The 21,089-nt window shown below is 48.9% G+C and overlaps 1 protein-coding gene across 2 annotated transcripts in view; it reads left to right on the top strand.

Moving 5' to 3' along the window:
• Positions 1-21,089, top strand: part of Csmd1 (CUB and Sushi multiple domains 1) — a 1,629,066-nt gene that overhangs the window by 1,031,096 nt on the left and 576,881 nt on the right. For both annotated transcript variants that reach the window (XM_040292009.2, XM_040292008.2), the window contains exon 6: positions 17,492-17,604. In XM_040292009.2, coding sequence (XP_040147943.1) covers positions 17,492-17,604 — 113 coding nt within the window. The remainder of the gene's footprint in view (positions 1-17,491; positions 17,605-21,089) is intronic.

Raw genomic sequence — 21,089 nt, 5'->3', positions numbered from 1 at the left:
TGTTGTTGCAAAGTGTGGCATCATACAGAGCACTCAGCGTTAGCCTGAATCCAAAAGAATGATGGATGGAAAACATGCACACACAACTGAGCATCTTAAGTATGCCACAATCTGATTCACAGAAACAGAAGTTGTTATAAATGTTTCAAGGAATTTTGCTTCAGTTATGAATCATGCACCCTGAGTTAACTTACCTCCAATCTTGGTCCTGATTCACAGGTGCTGTGTAGGCAGAGGCTGGTCTGTGCTCCTGACTTGCCAGGGTCATCCTCAGTGCCAGGTCTATAACAGGCTTCTGACTCTCTGCTGCTTTGTTTGATTTGATTTGATTTAAATTTCCCCTATGAAATACTTTATTCCAAGCAGCCAAATGAAATGTCACAGCTATTTTGGGGGCAAGCAGACAAATATCTTCAAAGCCTCCCTTTTACATTTAGAAAGCTATGGTGGTATCTAAATCCCCCAGTGTGGCCTAAGCCTTGCGTACTCTGCCAATCTCACATATCCAATCAACAGAGGAAATTGTCTTGTGGCAAAACAGTGGAACCTGCAGATGGAATTTCTTTTTTTGATGGATCTGTCTATAAGAATGTCACCAGGAGATTAAACTGGCATCATGTGAAGGCACCTGTGTGGACCTGGCTGCACTGCGTCCATTCTGTTGACAGCCGCGGCGGTTAAACCCAGGTCGGGTCGTTGATTAGAACCCCAGGAGCTGGAAACAAGCCCAGTTTGGTGACAGTTCTCACAAATTACTAGAAGCACTTTCGTATTTGTGATTTTGATAATAGCAGTTTGTGAATGTTCATTACCAATACCATCCAATATCACCACAAAAATTGACTTAATGGAATGGTTGTAGATATTGGCTTCAGGATGTAATTTTGAACCATTAAAGTTGTGAAATCCACTCTTATTTTTGAGTCAGCAGTGTGCATAATGTGTCCTTAAAAGAAGATAATGAAGGACCAAGCAGCCTCTTGATTGTTTGCAGTGCTTCCAAAATTCTATTCTAAGGAACAACTGTTATTTCAGTCTACTCATTTGTGGAACACAAACTAATTGCTTACCCTCATCTGTAGTGTTTCTGAGTGTAGAAGACCAGAGAATACTGATTTGATTAATCCTGGTATGCTTACACAGGGAGTGAAAGGACGCTATTAGCTCTGAACTTTGGATATTTGATTTGTGCATATAATTTTTATCCAGATGGCAAGGTTTAGCTCAGCCCAGCCCTACTGATTTAATACCCAGTGGCAAGGCAAAGGGATTTAAAAAGATACAAAAGACGTCTCTCTCAAAAGTGGAAGATGGTGCCTGAATATTCGGAGCAGGTTTATCTTTGGAAAAATGAGCTCAAGTTCACATGTTCTTGGTTCAATTAAGATTCCTTAGTTTTGAAGTATTTTAAAGGTTTTTGAAAATACAAAGTTTCAACATATTTAAGAACATTTTAAGCAATTATATTTTCTATCCCCTGTTAAACATATCTCAGTGTTTCCCCACTTAATATTTCTGGGCACTAATATTTCTTTTGTAATGTACATGAAGACTTAGTTCAGGATAACTTTCAAATAACTTAAATATAGTCCCGTGTTCTGCATACATACAAATAGATGCATTAGATAATCTTACAGTACCTGGTTTTCCATTATTTAAATGTCATGTCACAAACAAAACCTAAACTATTAACCCTTTAATCACCCACATTTATTAAAATCCCAAGTTATTCATGAGCCTAATTACTTTTGGATATTTGAGCATAATTCACTGCTAATTTGTATGACTCACCGAGTGGGGTAATTTTGCATCAACTATTGAATGAAATCAGTGAATAATATGAAAGATTATGTCAGAACATGTACAATCCTAAAAAAGGAAACAGTAACACAGTCCCCTGTGCTCCTGGCTGGGGTTACCTGCCTTGGCTTCCTGCAGCCTTCTCCGTCACGGCTCATTATCATTCAGAGCAGTGCTGCTATTTTGAAATAATGAATACAGCCAAAAATCAATAGAAAACCTGGAGCCTCCTCAACCCTTAAAGCTCATGCAGAGAGACCTGACCCTGGATTTTCCTCAGGTATCAGGAACTAAAAGTGAGCTCACTTCTCAAGTGCATACATACACACACACACACATACACACACAAAAAAAAATGTAATGGAAATATCTTATTTCTCTGAAAGTTGGATTTAATGCATCTTTAAGAGAGTGCTTTTATGTAACCTCACAGTTAGGGGAGACTAGGAATGGTGATTTTTTTTATGAAAATGTTGACCAGGTGAACACTCAGCATCTCTGAAATTATCTGAGTCCAGAAAAATTGCTTTATATAGGAATGATGTAAGCCAAGCCCCATGTCCTCCCGGATCAGCACGTTCAAGAGCTTCTTTGATCAGGAACTCCTGCCCTCTTTCTCCTGCAAATGCCTGCCAGCAGCTTGTTTTCTGAACCCATATTCCAAAGAAATTAGGAGTTTCTGCCTCAGCCAGGAGAAAGCCTGGGGCACAGAGACAGTCACAGCGCTGGTGCACCACCCACCGGAGGCCCTGCTGGTGGCAGCTCTGCAGTGCGGGATGTGACCTTCAGGCCAGCAGAGGGGACACAGAGGTGGAGAAAGAATAAGGGAAGGCTGAGGAGGTGCAGAATGGGCAGGAGGACGCCCGGGCCCTTGGTTAGAGAGCCTGGGAAACAGCAGAGGAGGGTGAGCTCTCCACAGTGCCTCTGCAGAAGACCGCAGGTGGCTGGAGGGCCACAGGACGGAGCGCTCCTAAGGCAGCACCCAGTGATGACAGGGTCCTTCAAGTTCTGAGGTCCTTTGTTTGCTCTGCCTCTGTCTCTGGCAATCCCTCAGGATGCTCTGGATCCCTAGGCCTCCCTGACTGAGGAGATGGCCTAGGAGGAAAAGCCTTTAATCGGCAGGCGGCAGAACATCAAACGGGATGCCATACCAAGGGTCGCAGCGAGGAAGAGCCGGGCTGGCAGCCCACAGGACGGCTGGGCCGAACCCCCGTCATGCCCTGCTGACATTTATGGTCCATCCGGACACTTGTGACCACTGGCCCCAAGCTGATGCTTCAGTCCTTCTAGACCATGCTTCAGGCCAGAGCCCTCAGGGTCCTGCGTCCCTGGAGCTGCCTGCAGGGCCTGTTCAAAGCAACTGCCGGACTGAGCTTCTGAGGCACCCTCCTGGAGTGGGCTCCATGCTGCCCTCCAGGCAAGCTTGTGGCCACCAGGGCAAGCTCGAGAGGCAGAGTCCTCCTTCCTATAGGACTTGGGTGCTCAGAGCAGCTCCCACCAACTCCCGTTAGAAGAACAGGACCCCAGGATTGAGCCTCTCAAGACCTTCCAGCCTCAGAGAGCGGCGGAGGAGGCACCATCCAGTGTCCACCAGGAGGCACCACGGGCCCGGTCACTGCCTGAGCAGGATGAATGAAGCACTCACTCCAGAGAGAATTACTGAGGACCTACTGTGTGCCGAGTAGAAATCAGACACAGCGCCTCTCCTCAAGGAGTTCGTATTTCATAGCAGGAGACAGATTCAAAAACAATAGTAACAGCATGCACACGAACATATGGACATAGGTCTGCACAGGCGCATGTGCGTGTAGCTGTGGCTGCCTACAGAGCTCTGGCTGAACCTGCCGTCACCTGCAGCATCTGCCGGTAGCCACCTCTTTTCTCTCTGTGTGTATTCTTTCTGTACCTAGCTAATAAGCGTCTCGTCTGTCAGTGCCCTTCATCATCCCTCCATCATCTGTCACCTCTCATCTAGCTGGGTGGGTAGCCACATAAAGCCAGGGTAGGACAAGTGCCTTGGAGGGAAGTGAGGAAGGGAAGGGGCAGCCCATGGCTAGCTACGCGAGCTGTGCTGTCAGAGAGACTTCATGGGGCCAGGCCTGGAGACGGAGCCAACCTCGAGCATGCCTGGAACAGAGGCAGAGGGCATGGCAAGCCCAAAGGCCCTGGTATGCTCGAGAGGGAGCAAGAAGCCAGTGTATCCCGGGCTAAATGTGTGGCCAGCGGTGATCCCAAGAAGGGCCAGACAGAGGGGGACAGTCACCTTCAGGGGAACTTTACGTTCCAACTTTCCCTGGAATCTCACCTGGGGAGACAGGTAACTGCTGGGGAGTTTGCATTAGAGCCATCAAGTGAGGGACTCGTGTTTCTCATGATCCCTGGGGATACGATGCTGAGAACAGAATGCAGGGGCGAGGCTGGGGTAGGGGAGACTGCAGCGTCCATGCCGACCAGGACAGGGTGCTGCCCAGCTGCTGAGAAGGGATCAGCTGCAGGGAATCCCCGGCAGGCATTCATCTCCCACCCCCACAGAGGTTTTTAGCTAGAGTGCACTTGGCATCCCCCTCCTACTCGGGATTGCCTGGAGAAGGTTCCAGAACTCTGTGGCAGTGTCGGTAGAGCTTCTCTTCTGGATAGATCTTCTCTTGCCCAGTTTTGTCTTTGTTTCAAGTTTTCCAACATTTAATAGAAATGCTTTTTTTTTTTTTTTTTGAACTCATTTTGCAGTGTTTTAGCCAAAGCCTTCTATAATCCTTTAGTGGACTTCCGGTTGGACTGAATAAACAGATCACGGTTTGCAAAGCGACCCTCCATTGTCCTCAGTGCGGTAGTCGACGCAGACCCTTTCCTCAGATCTTAGACTAGCAGACTCCCTTCACCCCCCAACTGATGAAACTACTGTTGTCTACAGAGTCTGCTCCTATGTGGAGATTCCAGGGAAAGTGGGGATGTAGATTCCTTCATCTGCCCGTGGCTCCTCCTTCCCGTGTCCTGGCAGCTCTGCAGTAGGCCTCATGTCAGGGTCCCTGAAGGTGTGGCACAGAATGGCAGGCAGACACACCTTCATTCAAAAATCCATGTTTCCTGATGACAGAAAAGGGCACCTGGAGAACTGGTCCCCAAGGTTGAAGTCCAAGGCCATGTGCTCTCCTAGGACTCCCATGAGGTGAGAACAGCCAGGGTCCAGTTCCAAGAGGGAAGGTATAAAATTCACTGGCCAGGTGCCACTTGAGCCAAACCTTGCTGGGTAGGAAAGAGTATCACGAGGCCCAAGGGTCAGGAGGGGCTGCATCCCCAAAGGCTGTGGGCGAGATTCTGAGAAGAATAAATGCATCCTAAAGCCTAGGAGCAGAGGGACTGTGGAAGTTTTTAGAAAGAATGATTCACTTGTATTTTAGAAAATACCCAAACACAGAAGGTAAAGACAGGTTGGTCAGGGAAGTTACCATAGAAGAGAAAGAATTAAGAGCAGAGACTTGGGATTAATCCCTGGGCTGTTTCTTGTAGCTTTGCCGTACTGAGCACATTATTCAGCCTCACAGATACCAGTTTGGTTTTGCTTGTTTTTTTTTCCTTCATGAAGGCACAAATGCTACATGGGGCACGTGAAGGTCAACGTTCTGACAAGGCACACCATGGACCCTTCAGTTGGATACTGTTCATTCTGCTATTTTCCACCCCTATCATCACCCTCATCACCACCTTTATAGAGTAGAATCATCCGTTGAGATGCTACAGCCACAATCCAGCAAAGAAATAATAGGTCCAAAATCTAATAAAACTGCTCAGAGAATTTGCATTGCCCTTGTTTGTCTCTACCAACTCCTTTGATGTGCAAATCACCAGCTACTCTCCTGCCAGGCGGTACCTGAGGGATCTGAAGCTAGAGCCAAGCTGCACTTCAGGGACAAGTGATCAGAGGCCCAGGTTCAGCTGTGAGATCCTGGTGGCCGAGGAGATGGTGTTGGAGTGGGGGCTCTGGGGTCAGAAGAGTGGGTTCATGATGGGATTCGTGGTGCTTCCGAACAGCTCCAGAGAGCTCCCTGTCCCTCTGCTGTGGACACAGCCTTGCACCGTCCATGTCAGGAGGACAGCCTGACCCAGGCAGAGTCTGCTGGCCCCTTGATCTTGGACTTCCACCCTCCAGAACTGGGAAAAGCAGGTTCCCTTTCTCTCATGTTTTATTTTCTGAAAGCCCCTTGGCCCTTTTCACAGTAGCGGGGACGTGCTAAGACAGGATATGACATAGACAAAGGATGGAGGATTGCCATGAGGGGTGGACACTCGGGTCCGGGGTGCTGAGGCCTGTGGGCCAGCAGCTCATTCCTTGCTGGCTAAGCTCCTCCATAGGCTGCATGCCCCCTCCAAGCTGGAAGAGAAAAGGACATGTCCCTTTACAAGAGGGGCACACACAAAGCCACCCGGCCAGCACCTGCCAAGGTGATGGCAGAATGAAGGGGTCAGACGCCATCCTGGAAGCCTCTCTTCAGACCTGGAGACCACGCAGGTGCTCACTGGTGCACCTGGGTGACGCTGTAACTGCTGAGTGCCAAGCCGTCCACCTCTCGGCCTGTCGCCCTCTGGCCTTTGCTTAGTCTTACTCATATCTAGGTCACCTCAGAGCTGTGGGTGACCCAGCAGTGGGCAAAGCAAGAGCAGAGAGAGGAGGTGGCTGTCCTGCCACCTGCTAGCAGGGGACCCACATCTGGGACACAGGAAGCAGGAGGTGCCCTCATCCTTCACTAGGGCCTGCCACCCTCCTGCCTTCCCTGGGGAATTCAGAACTGGCTCCTGTCCCTTCCCTCAATGGAACACCAAGTCCCTGCTCCTGCAGCTCCCTGGGCCACAGGAATAGGGGATGGGGACCTGTTTCTTCCCCTTGGTGCTTCTCAGTCACCCAGTGGGACAGAAGGGGGAAGACCCAGGTGGGTTGTGGTGACAGCCGGTGGCCGATCCCACTTGCCTCCTCCAGCCACATGGGGAAGAACTTCGAATCATGCCTGGAAATGAGGACACAGATGGCACCCGCTTCTCATGGTCACCAATGAGCTGGATCTAAAGAAGAGGCTCTGAAAGGCCAGAGCATACGCTCACGGAGGACCCTCCAGAGCTTCTTTGCAGAGCTTAATTTTTTGAATGATCAATTTTGCCATAAGGATTTTTAAAAGTCTTGAAGAAGTGCCATCCCCTCCAATCCATAAATTTTACTTCTTGGAATTGATGCTAGGAATTAGGTGTAGGGATGCAAAACTTGCTCATTATAGGGTCACTTACTGTAAATGTGTCAAAAATGAATCATAAATAAGATCAAGCTGAGATGCTAGGACACTGGTATAATCTTCCCATGGTATAGTACTCAGGGTTCCTTATTGTATGCATCCATATAGAGTTTCTTAAGAAGAAAAATTGGACTTTTAAATGGCATGAACATAGACACACTATTTTATGTCTAATTATACATTTCTGTGTGGGAAAGCATTTAGAGTATTAGAAGCTCTTTTGGGACTAATTGCAATGACTTTCCCTATCCTTGCTTTTCCTTATGTAATATTTACTCATTATTGTGGGAGAAAGAGATAGTCAAGGAGATCGCTTTGAACTGAAGCTGATCTATCCATAATATCCGTTGTTCCACAGAATGCTTTTTAGCATTAAATTTGATAGAGATTTTTATCCAATTTGGAGCAACTTTCTTTTAACAGATTTCCCATTTTTCTTGGGCTCCTTGTAACTGAATGAGCTCTTGGACTGCAGCTAATCTTGCAGGAAGAATCCCACTATGATCAGATTGGTTGCAGCAAATGCCATCAGGTGGCATGGTCCCATAGGCACCTCTGCAAAAAGAAAGCAAAAGTATTCATGGTCCTTTAAGTGATTTTGCTCTGATTATCAAAAAGGGCCATCCCTGTCTTTAATTACTTCCCTGGGCTCTGACTTCTCTAGGCAGGCTTTGTGAAGACCCTCACCCTATGATGGGGGGCGGGAACACCTGGCGTGTGTGCTGTTTGCATGTTGCTCTGGCAGTGCCTGCTGCTTAGCCCACCACTTATGGCAGATTCCTGCCAGCAGTGAACCCCAGTGATGCTCCGTAAAGACCCTGTTCTCTAGTACCTGTGTTTCCCAAAGCCTGTGGGATTGTTTTGATAATATTATTCAAGGAAATAACGTATTTATTCGACAGTTGTGGGCAGGGTTTAGAGCCTAGCTGTTTCTTGGTGTGTGTAATGTGTGATACCCTGGCTTGGCTTACTTACTAATAAGGAAATTGTACATCTCTTCTGGAATGGCTAGAGGGGCAATGACACAACCCTGAAAACTTCTGTCCCCTGGAAGCAGTGGAAACACAGTGCTGAGATTCCCACCTGGGCCTTGGAGCGGGGGCTCCGTTGCTGCGAGTGGGTGCCCGCTGGTCTGAGGCTTTCCGAAGTCCTCGCATCCTCTTTACTGCTTCATGTTCTCGTTCATACCACAGATGGGAACTTTCAGGAAGAATTGATGGGAACGACATTTCCTATGTGCAATGATCATGCAGAATCCCTGGAAGAAATTCCTCCCTAGATCAGCCTAGAATGCACCCCCATCACAATCTGGACATCCTCTGTGTCTCAGCAACACTCAGCTGAGCTGTCACAAGGCAGTCAAGCACACTGTCCTCCTAAGCCTTTGGTCTTCTCTCTGTCACAGGATGGCTTCAGCATGTCACAGCTGGCCACCTTGCAGGTCCCTGTGCTGACAGCCACTGTCTTGAGACACCACTTGTCCCTTGCTGCCGGGCCAATTCTCCTACCTCCATCTGGCTCCTTCTGCATTGTCTTCAGGACCTCTTGCTTTGGCTTGTCCCTAAATCACTGTACTCCCTGGGCAGGACTCCACCCCCTCATTGTCCTGAGGATGGAACACCATGTCTTCAGCAGCCCAGTCCCTGCCACAGTCCTGCTGTGGGTGAGACGCCCTCCAGGGCAGCCACGTCCACACCCTCTGTTGCATAGCCCTGTTGATCCTGTGGCTTCCACCAGGCCCCCTGTGACCGCCTGCAGCCAGGGACACAGGTCTGCTCACGTTGTGCAGGTGGTGCTTCAGCACCGGGGCCACTCCAGCACCTGAAACCCAACTCCATGAGGCACATTGCCCTCAACATAGGGCAACAGTGCTGGCACGCCTGGACACTTCTCAGACTTTTAACAGAATGTGTGGACAGATGGAAGAATGTGTATGTCCCTGTATGTCTGCAAGTATGTGATACATAGATCATCTCCACAGGAAGATAGGTGCTGTATATTTCTATTTCATCTGTATAGGTTTATATCTTATGTATGATCCATGCACCTCTATGGAAGTGTCAGCCAGGTCTGTCACATGTATGGTTCATGCCTATGTCGTCTACCTATTTTACCCATCTGCGTACCTCTGTATAAGTGCATAGATGGCACAGGTATCAACACAGATGATACTGAGGTGGAGACAGACAGGCAAACACACGCATGTGCATAAGGTCAGCCATAGCTTGGGATGCTGCGGTGAGGTGGACATCTGAGTCCCCACCTGGAGGGTGTGACTCTGTAGAGGACCCTGAAAGGACCAGCACTGCCTTGGCGACAGGGGTGTGCGCGATCACTGACACAGAGGCTGGCCTTCAAGTCTAGGTGACAGGCAAGACCTGAGGCCATCATGTGAGAGAGGACATAGCCATGTGTAAACCCAGCTCAACCCAATCCACTACAGTATAGGTAGGGACGGAGATGTGCGCGTGATGGACAAGGGCACACGGCTTCCACCCACAGTGTGCAGCTCCCAGCTCCCAGCTGGCGAGTAGGGGAGCTGCCCCCTCTGTGAGTACCTAGAGGGCAGGGCCTGCATGTGGATGAGCTGCTCCCTCTGTGGGCCCCTGGGGGGCAGGGCCTGAGTGTGGGGGAGCTGCCCCTCTGTGGGTACCAGGAGGCCAGGGCCTGTGTATAGGGGCCCCCTCTGTGGGCACCTGGAGGGCAGGGCTGCATGTTGGTGAGCTGCTCTCAGGTTGGCACTTAAGACACAGGAGCCCAGGTGGAGCCCAGGTGGAAATCATGCCACCCAGGAATAGCAGTCTCCCAGTGGCAGTGCTTGTGCCCTGCACCCTAAAGTCTGCAGGTACCTGTCAGAGGTGGACCTGTGTTTGCAGGGACCAGCTGTTGATGCAGAGTAAAGAGATCCAGAGTGACCCCAGGTGGCAGAGTGTTCTGGGCTGTCCACTGGCTCCTCAGTGGTGGCAGCAGAGACAGTTCTCCTCCTGCTCTGGGTCTCCCAGCAGCCTGGTGGGGGCCTCACCAGTCTCTGGCACAGGCGCATGTCAGTACATCGAGATGTTCACCACAGAGAGGCAACCCACTTCAGACCCCTGAAATGAGCTAGGAGAAGACTTCACTACCCCAAGATTAAGGGGAAAATATTTGCACAGTGCCCTAAAGAATAAGGATTGCTTAAATGATATCGAAGATGAAAACGTCAGGGACTCAGAAGTCCAGGGCGTCTTGCATTGTGTCTTTATTGTCAGACTTGGAGTATTGACTGTACAGTTATTATAGGAATTCATGTGTCTGTAGACACTGTCTTTGTTTTTTTAATAAAACAGTCTACAAATGCTTACCCATAGCCATCGCCAGCTGCTAGCTGTTTGGGCTGAGTATCATCCTGGGGAACTTCTGGTGTTTATCTTTGCAAAGAACCAGGACATGGCACCAAATGGAGCCTCAGAAGTGGGTGGCTTGGATCCAGATCAGGACGTGGCAAGGATGATCTTAACACCCTGTCTGCAGTGGACCTTCCTGGCAGCACCGAGGCCGGGGAGGGGCGGGTGGCACTCTGCAGGCCAGCAGAGAGAGGCTGGCCTCTGTCTTAAGCCCCGCTGCCTTGGCCTCCATCTCCTGCCACTCTGGTGCACAGAGGCCACAGGACTTCCCTGGAGAAGTGGCCAGCGCAGCCTGTGCACCTCGCCTGGTGTTCCTGGTCTGTCAGAGCCTTCTCCCAGGGTGGGGTTCTGACAGGTTCCTTGGCTTCCAGTCCTTGAGCTTCAGGAGGCAGCTTGTCACGCCCTCCCCATGGCTCTGCTCCGCCTGCCCTCTGGCTGAATCCCTGAACCTCACTTCTGAAAGTCTGGGGCATCTGGATGTTCTTTCAAGTCTGAGCTGGAGTCTTGCCTCATCTCTAAGGGGGTCTGTTCTCCCCTCCTCAAATCAGAAGGAGCGCCTCCTGGGCCACCTGAGCTCTGCAGCATTCCTCCCACTGCACAGATATTCGTGTGGACAGAGGGAGCACTGAGCTGCCCTGCTCACGTTCATGTGTGGAGGCCCTGGCACTGGGGACAAGATGGCACTGCATTCTCTTGATGTTCTGGGTTTTCATGACAGGGGGCGTCACTGCTGTTTTAGGAACTTGCCTTCTGAGCCAAAGTCGGGTGAGCATTTGTAAGTGACTGTGGAGCAGCAGTCAGCTTGAGTCCTGCAGGGAGGAGAGTCGGTGTCACCAGCGGCACCCCTAGTGCTCACAGCTGCGGGCAGAGCCACCCCCGTCCCAGCACCAAGAGCTGGAGAGGGACTCAGTCACTGTGGAAGTGCATGGTGCAGATCAGAGCAGAGCGGGTGCAGAGGGCACTTCAGGGGTAGGTGAGATGCAGGATTCTTGAATTAAGGTACGACTAGGCTGGACATCGGGTCAGGGTGGCTAGGCACTAACCCCAGGTGTCCACTCACTCCACGTTCAGTGTGGATGGGTCCTCAGAGTGGAGCAGGGTGTGACGGGAGCTGGGTTCTCCTGCAGAGAGCCCGCACTGTGCTCCACTCAGGGCCACCAGGGAGGAGGGCGTGTCCAGCAGTGGCCCTGTCCACCACACAGGAGAAGCACAATACGGTCCTTCTCGCTTTGTGCAGCAGGATCTGGAAGGAACTTGGTGAGCCCAGTGTGGACTGAGCGCCATCCTATGCCCAGCGCTTTGCTGTATGCTGGGAGACAGGGAGAGCGCAGGCTTCAAGTTCACAGGGCTGTGACCATCAAGCAGTCCCCAAAATAGCCACACCACCACTGCTTACCAAAGGCCTGCGGTGAAGTCCAGGATGCCCAGCAGGACAGAGCAGAGGGGAGCAGCCTCAGGTGGAGGTCAGGCCAGGCTTCCACCAGTAGACAGCCATCATGTGGGGTGTGAGGAGACGCAGGAAGTCAGGGACGTGAGCGGGAGTGGCTGGCAGGTGGAGGGGCCACTCATCTCCAGGGCAGTGAGGGGCTGGGGAGGGGCGTGCTGCTCCTGAGGCTGCGGGGAGCCCTCCTGCAGGGAGGGGAGCTGGAGGCTGTGCGGACTCCCTGAGGAGGCCGCAGGTGAAGGCTGAGGTCCTGAGAGGGACAAGCTGTTGGTGAGGGTGAGTGGGGGAGGAGAGTGAGCTGAGGAAAGAGAAGCCCACACCCAGAACAGGAGGGGCTCACAGGACGCCTTCCCTTAATTAGAGCCAGAATGTCCCCACACAAGTCTTGTGTGGCAGGAAGTATGCCCTGAGCGCTCTGCTGTTCTTGTGCTGTGCTTACAGATGATGTTTTCCCCAAAGGGGTAACATGCACGTGTGTGCAAGGAACTTGGGACTGGAGTTCTAAGAGTATGCATGAACACACAAGTGTGTGTGTAAATGTGCGTGTGTATCCGCATGTGTGTACAGGAGTAAGTTTGTGTGCATACACACTCACAGGTCTCTCCACGTTCCCACAAGGTAAGGACCAACTTCATTTTCATGGTTATTTTCACCGATTCTGGAGCAAGGCTTGTCTTTGTCTCAAAAACCCAATTCTGGCTCATAAGCGTCGATTTCACTTGTAACCTAGAAGACACCCCATGGGAAACATGACATTTCTGGAACTCTCCATTTGATCAGAATATTCTATTTAATTTTAACAAAACAGGTGCATGAGACACCACCCTGTGAGTCATCTCAGTCCTACATCCACAGGAACACAGGGGAAAACACTGCATTTTTTGTGAGACATTCCTCCAGTTCCACAGCCGTCAGTCTCTTGGAAGTAATGGGTTTATTGAACCTCTCAGTCTCCTGAGGGCGTGGAGTGGTTTCAAGTCTGCCCTAATCGTACTGATACTCTCTGGCTTCTTACTCATCATAAAAAGGTTCAAATGCAGAGGAGAGTCCCTGTGATTTCTATGATGATTTTCTAAAAATATAAGTAATTTGGCGTCCTGTCAGAAGTGCTCCAACAGACCAATTTCACAAACCTTTAGCGTTTCCAGGTGCGGTTTAGGAAATCGTCTCAAGTTGTCCCTTCACTTTTCGAGTTCCACGGTGGAGTGCATGAGTCACGGAGGCAGGGGCTGAGACTGTCGGGGGAACCACTCGCCACAGTGAGGCTGGGGGTGGTTGGGCGAGGAGTGAGCCAGGGGACTGCTACAAACAGGCTCCTCAGATCCGCGGCCATCCACCTGGAGAAGGGGGGACTGACGAGCCTGCGCTGTGTGGGCTAGAGCAGGCCGTCGTGAGAAAACAGTGGGGTGGCCGTTCCCAGGCTGACTGCAGGGCCGCAGGGCCCTCTCCCTGCAGGGCGTGGCAGGCTTCCTGGCCCCGGTCTCAGGGCGCAGGACAGCTCGGCAGCCACCCGGGAAGTCTCTCCCTGGACTGAGGTCACCGCTCATCACCCCACACTCGGCTGGAGCCCAGTATCCTCGTCCCAGAGGCCACCTTCTTTCCCAGGTGATCATCTGCTTCTGTTCCTGTGAGCCCAGGTACCAGGACAGTGATGGACACCCGCCCTCATGTCCTCACTTGTCTCAGAATGTCTCTGCTTTGTGTCTCCATATCAGTTCCTGAATGTTGACCTGTCTCACTTCCAAAAACATTTATTTATTAAAAAAACAAATTCAGTAGACTTAAAAAATATCTATGCAAAGCCCCGAGTTCAATCCTAGCACCAAAATTAAAGAAGGAAAAAAATGAAGTAGGAAAATGACCCTAGAGGGCCTGTCAGAAACCCTCTGACCATCATAGATTTCCAATCCCTGATAGTTACAGAAAAGGTTTCAACTGCACTGATTTTGCGAGATTCTTAACAGATATAAAGTAATGAAATGTCCCGCCATATTTCCTTTTCTTCAGTACTGCCTAAGAATGAAAAATAGGACACACTTATTGGAAGATCGTATCTGGGTTTCTGTTTGTGTTGAAGGATGTTGACATGTGAAAAGCTGCACCCATCGCATCGGTTCACAGATAGATACACACAAGATTAGCTGCTCCTCGTCCGCTGCCCATGGCTAGCACAGACCCCGTGGCTCACACCAACACAGACACTGCCCTCGAGGTCTGAACAGGTCTTGCAGGACACCAGCCCCTGGCGTAGAAGGGCAGTGGGGCCCCTGTGGCCCTCCCGGTCTGTCTTGTCCACCAGCAGTGGTGTGGAGCCCTGAGGCCTGACTCTCTCTTCATAGGCCCCTCTCTCCATGACTCCGTTCCGCTTCCTCCTCTCAGCCTCAAGGATACCTGGATTATACTGGGCCCACCAGAGAGTCAGAATGACCCTTGCCTGTCTGAACTGCAGGTGAGACGTGGTGCTCATGGGCTGGGCAGCAGGGCCTCAGCATGGGGGCAGCCTCGTTACGCCCTCGTTACGCCTGCCCAGAGAACTGCTGTTGAGTCTCCACCTCTAAGTCTTACTTGAGTCATCCACATACGGAGCAGATTCCCAAATCATCTCCTGGTTTGCAGACTAATCGACTTCCTTTACATTGGTTTTCAGTGAAAGAACAGTTGACTTCAGAGCAGAATCTTTGAGTTGAAAGTCAGCCAAACCTTACCCCAGTCCTGTGGACAGTGACCAAGGAACCTGCCCTTCTAAGGAGAGGCCTTGTCTAGAGTGACCCCATCCCCAAGTGGGCACAATTATTTGTTAACTCACAAGCGAAAATCAAGAAATTCATCTCCTTTGGAATAGGACTCATTGGCACAGCTTGGCTCCAGCCATGCAAAATGAATTACATAATTGTTAAAGTCCTCATGCTTGAGTCCAGAGGAGAGGAACCTGTGAAGAAGTTGTGCCTTTTACTCTGATGCTTTAGTCTCGTTAGGTTGATATGTACCATCTAAATTTCTTTCTACTCTGTAATTTATAATGGCCTTTGTATACCAAGGCAGGGTCACAAGCTGTTGCCCCCGGGCTTAGCCCATAGGCTCAGAATGAGTTATTACATTCTTGACTTGATGTGAAGACATTTTAAAAAGTAATAAATATTTTGTGACACAGAAAATCGATATGAAATCCAGGTATCAGTGTTGACAAGTGCTGTGGGAACACAGTCACACCCATCATGAGGCAGCTTTTGAAGGAGTACAGTAGAGTTGACCAGTTGTAACAGAGACCGTGTGAGCACAGGCCCTAGAATAATTAATTCAGTTATTTATTTATTTTTGGCAGTGCTGGGGATGGAACCCAGGACCTTGCACATGGTAGACAAACTCTCTAGAGCTGAGTCACATCCATAGTCCAAAACCTAAAATACCCACTACCTGGCCCCTGTACAGAGAAAGGTTTGTTGACTGTCACAAAACAGACATTCCTTTGTGGGGTGTTTGGAAAGGCAGTTGGGGAACAGAGGCTGTGTATGCCAACCTTGTTAGTTCCACCTAGCTTTTGTGATTAGAACCATCAAGAATAATATAATTGAAAAAAAAACATAAATTTTAAAGAAACAGCAGAGTAGAAGTTGATTTCAGTTATAAACAGATTGTATGAGAGTGAAGCTGAGCTGGGTAGGCTGGGGATTCTTGAATCCAGACTGACTTTTCCTGCAGACATTCTTGGTGTTAGTGGAGGGGGCCTGAGACCAATGGGAAGAGCATCATAATCTCAATAGGGAAAGAAGGTGATGCATGTCTTGGAATCGCTTTGTCCAGCTGTCACCTTAGTAGCAGACAAATCCAGCAAATAGGCCAGTCTGAACACTGTTTCCTCTTGCAGATTCCTTCACACAGTGACATAAACACTGTTGCAATTGGTTACAGTCAAGGTTTGACTTTTAACTTTAAATGGATCATGCACATTTAGAGATTGGCAGTGGAAATTGAGCACCCTGACATCAGAAAGCTTGACTACATATGTCATTTGACTGCTTTTCCTCCAGGTAATGGAATAAGTAGGAAATGCTCCCCACAGCTAAACGGTTTCCAGCAAATCCTGTGCAGAGAAATGAGGCATCCCTTGACCACACAAATGTGTGCTTCCAGCCCAGTGCTTCCAGGGCGCATGGTTCTCCAGGTTTCTACTAAAAGCAGATTGGTCCATCCTTTCCGGATCATCTACACTAATAAGCATCATTTGGAAAACAGATTTGGCGACTGAGATACAGCATAATTATATAGTGCATGTCCCATCTAAGTCCAGTGGCATGAGAAGTGTGCTCTGCGTCCATTCACGTGAGCAGCTACGTAATCTCTCCAACTCCTTCATGTAGATGTTCAGGCCTCACCCACGGGTTCAACCATCCATAGATGGAAAATATTTTAAAATCATGCATCTGTACCAAACACGTCCACACTTTTATTTGTTGTCAGTATTCCCTAGACAATACAGCATAATAACTATTTACATTTTAACAAGTACTTACATTTTCTTAGGTATCCTAAGTAACCTGGAGATGATTCAAACACAGGAGTGCGTAGGCTATGTTCAAATATTGTCCTTTTCAAATAAAGAACTTGAGCATATATGGGTTCTGGTGCCTAGGGGGAGCCCCAATCCTCTCTGGATATCGAGGGGTGGCTGATTTTCATGTCCAGTCTGTAGATGGGGAAACTAAGTGTCATAACAGAGTTCCGGAGCCTCTGCCAGCACACGGCAGAGCCAGAGCACGATCGTGCTGGGGTATTGCTCTCCAGGGGTGCTCCAGCCCAGCCCAGCTGAGGGCGTTTCTTGTTCTGCTGACACACAGGGCCATGATTCCTGAGAGGCTCCTCTTCCTCTGCAAGCATGGGACGTGGTCAATGGGGCCAGGGGAGGGCTCCAGTGTTTCTGACAGCTGACCTGGGCGCTGGGGAGCTGGAGGATACTCTAAACAGCGAACAGAGATGGAGCGTATCTCCTTTTTAAAAGATGAATACACTACTTTAGTAAAACATGGTTTTATTCCATTTCAGATCTCTTTGACAGTTCTTGTCATCCATCTTCTAAATGATCCTTTCCTTTATGTCAGTGGGAGAGGCCTGGGCTGCAGATTCTGCAGATGGAACGTGGGAAACATGGCCCCTACCACACGTGATAAACAGTGTGTTTCAGCCGACTCCAAATTAATAGAACTGTGGAGTGTCCAGATGGAGAAAGGCAGAGTCTTCTCATTTGCCTATTTCTTTTTCTTTAATGACTCATTGTGATTAAGGTCCTGAAGAAATGACACGAGATTGAAAATATGTCTTCTCATGTATTCATCATTAACAAGGAAGATCCAAAATGTCAAATGTTTCAGAAAGCTTCCATTTGATCAAGGGTAAATTTAGCATTGATATTTGGGCAAAGATAAAGCTATCCAAATCATTTTAAGTTTTAAAGGCAAATAATATATCACCTCTGTTTTAGCCATCGCAAAAGAGAATAACGGAATCCACTTCTGAAGTAGGATTTAGGTATAGGACGTTTCCTCTGTGTTTTTTACAAGGGAGACCTTTCTCCTCTCTCTCTTTTGTAGGCTCACGGGCATGAACCTTCCCTCTCCTGTCATCAGTAGCAAGAACTGGCTGCGGCTGCATTTCACATCCGATAGCAACCATCGGCGCAAGGGCTTCAACGCTCAGTTTCAAGGTAAGAATGCTCCAGCTTAAAAGGAAAAAAAAAATTAGATATATACATACAGACATGCATATACATATATACAAACAGAAGGCATGGTTGTTCTTTCTAATCCTAAAAATTTTAGCACCTTGCTAAAGATGCCAAAAGAGATATAAATAAACTTGAAAGCACTTTGTCACTGTCTTCTGTATTTCAGTGGTGTCCATCATGATTCTCACTGTATTAAGAGCGGTTAAGTTTGGAAATTTTATATGCAGCAACCAGCAACTCCATAGACAATCTACTATGACAGTATGAATTGTAGTTTCTTATTTTGCTGAAAGTGGTGGTAAATTTTAGTCAATACGTATGTTTTGGCATTGATTTTAAGCACTTAAGCATAACCGGGAAATATCCAGACTGCCTGGACATTGTGTTCTTTCACACACCAAGAGTGGTAGAGCAGACAGGTGGTATGAAAGCGTGCAGATACCATGATCTCATTCAGCCCTAAGAGGTCTTCACACTGCAAAACCCAGGTACCTGATTGACTCCCGACATACTGCGGACCTCAGACGAGGTTCTGGGATTGTTGAAACTGAGCACAGTTGGACAGTCTGTGGTCCTCAGCAGGCAGTGTGACTGAAAATTCCTCTTGGAATCGGATTCCCAATGTTTAGACCTGGACAGCAGCATATCAATGCCCACGTTTCCAGCAACCCTTAATCCTCATTACTACAGCCAAGAAGATCCAGTCTACTAAGTGGTCCACGGAAAACCATTCCATTTGCATTTGCAAATAAAGATAACATGACTGTTGTCAGCACATAGTGCCCGTCCCAGGCAAGCCTCTCAAAGTCCCCGACACCAGCCATTAAATCCTGACCTTGGGCAGGAGTCAAGTGTGATGCCTGAAAACCAGGGTAACCCAACCCGGAAGCCAGACTCCCTCACACTGCAGACAGGAGTGGGTCAGAGGCAGCTGCGGGGTGGACTGCCCTGAAAGCCAGAGTGTGAGGGAAGCCACGGCGCCTCCTTGTGGAGATCCTAGTAAACTGTCAGCAGTTGGTCTGCGCATCTCCTGTCTGAAATGGTTAAAATATGACATACTTTCATTGTTTTCTTTTGTACAAATAAGAGAATAAAAGTGATTTTTAGGGGATGAAATGCAGGTGGGGGAGAGCCATGGAGGCCAGCGGTTTTCCCTGGCCACCCAGTGCCGGGGCAGGTGAACCAGCAGCGTTGCCTGACTTAGAATCCAGGGCAACTTGCTTCATCAAAATGTGTCTGACCTCAGAAGGACATTGTCCTTCGCCTGCTGGTGCCAGGGACTTCCCACCTTTCCCCTCTGGCTGCAAATGCACTGTCCTGAGGCTGAGGTGCTTTCTCTTGATTGGGAGGGAGGCAGGACACATCTTTCCTTTTGGAGAGCTGCCTCTGGATGCTTTTGTCTTGAGGCTGCACCTCTCCTGGTAGTTAAGAAAAAGTGAGTGTGGGAGGGACTCTGGCCGTGAGGTGGCACCAATGCAGACTGGGTGGGTGAGGAACGTCCCCTGCAGTCTGGCCCCCCAGTCCACTTGAGCCTGCTCTGTGCCAGTGCACCTGTGTGAAGGTGACCCCCAGCATGGGGGAGACAGGTCAGGGTTCAGAATGCCCATGGCCTGTCGGTCCTCTGGCCAGGTGGGTCTGTAGTGCTGGCTCTCCTCTTCAGGAGCCCCTGTGAGTTACTCAGCATTGAACCAAAGTCAGATGCCTAAGTATCAGCCCTCAGATCGCAACAGTGGCCTTGGCATTGGGATCTGTGATAGGAAGAAATATGAAAAATAGAGAATATCACATTTAAAAATGCTCCCAAACTGGCATATTTAAGAAACATACTGGTTGGCCAAAAATTGCAATAACTTACTTAACAATAACTCATTAAATGTACTAGCCATCACGTAAACTTTTGGAACCAACACATATTTTTACAAATAGATATATACATAATTAAAGTAGAATATGCATAAAGTATTACCTACAATGGAAGTATAATTAAATATATAATGAAAGCATACATTTATTTAAGTACCATATAACTAAAGTATATAATTAAAATGTATGCACTTTGATTTTATAAATATGAGGAAAGGGGAGTAGAAAATTTGTGCCCAGGTCTAAAAGAAGTAAAAAGAGTGCTCAAGCATGGGGACAGGGCTGGGGTGGGGTGGTCTAGTCTCCAGCCTGAGCTGCAAAGCCTGCAGGTTCTCGCTGGAGTGTCCCTGACAGCATGGCCGGATGCACTTGGATCTCAATTAACAGGACATGACCCCTAGAGCACACCCAGGCAGACTCCGTTCAGAAGCCTGGTGTCACCCTTCTAAGAAGGAGTTTGACCACCCAGAGCCACCAGGATGATGGCAGGAAACACTGGAAGGAGGACACGGGATGCTGAGAAGCAGCATCATAAGTGTATGGTTTAGACGTCCCCAGAAGCTCAGGTATGAAATAATGCAAGAAGGCTTCGAGGTGAAATGTTGGGTTAGGAGAGCCTTCAGCTAATCGCTGGATTAATCCCCTGCTAGGGATTAACTGACTAGTAACCGAAGGTGGAGGTGGGTACAGTGTGGCTGGAGGAGGAGGGTCATTGGGGTGTGCCTTTGGGGTGTATGATTTATCCCTGGCAAATGGACTCTCCCCCCTCTCTGCTCCCTGGTGTGGTGCTCTGCGCTGCTTTCCTCCACCAACCTTCACCATGGTGACCAGTCCCACCTGGAGCCCCGAGGAATGGACCTGGCTGTCTATACACTGAAATGCCGAAAATCATGAGCCACAAAATAGATATTCCTCTTCTAATTGTTCTTGCCAAGTCTTTCGGTCACAGAGCAAGAAAGTTGACTAAATCAATAAATGTTATGCAGAAAGATATCGCAATTATTTTTCTGGCTCAAGAGGGAAGAACTGTCATTAATGAAGGGAAGAAACCAGGGACTCTCTGTTGCTGACTCTAGAACAAAGCTGCAGGCAACCCAGAGCAGGAGAAGAGGCAATGGCTTAGCATGGCAGGGGCTCCTCTCAGAGTCCCCACCGGTCACACAAAGATCACCTCCCTGCAAACCCTCCTGACCCTCCTAGTGCCAAGGGTGAAAGGTCGTTCTCTGGGTCACAGTTTCTTTGACTTTCCCTCTTTAGCCGTGTCACCGAGTCATGCCAGGACCAGGAGTGCAGGGGCTGACAGGCATCCTGCTCTGATGTTGCCATTCCTAAAAACCGTCATTTCAAAATGGCATGAGAACAAACGCAGCCACCAGATATATTTGCAGTGTCTGCTGTACCTATAAAAATACAGTTCTCAGTGAATGACAGAGTTAGGTAGGATATATCATTTCTTTAAATCAGCTGAGAATTGAGCCCATTCTTTATATGTTGCCTCCACCATTAATTATAATTAAATAACTGCCTTATTAGCATAATCCATCTTCTAGACATTTGTGATGTCTACAAGATGAATTTTTAAAAATCATATTAATCTTGAA

Source organism: Ictidomys tridecemlineatus, chromosome 14 (genome assembly GCF_052094955.1).
Source record: "Ictidomys tridecemlineatus isolate mIctTri1 chromosome 14, mIctTri1.hap1, whole genome shotgun sequence".
NCBI lineage: Eukaryota > Metazoa > Chordata > Mammalia > Rodentia > Sciuridae > Ictidomys > Ictidomys tridecemlineatus.
Note: the sequence above shows the minus strand (reverse complement) of the source record. Positions and strands in the feature narration are given on the sequence as shown.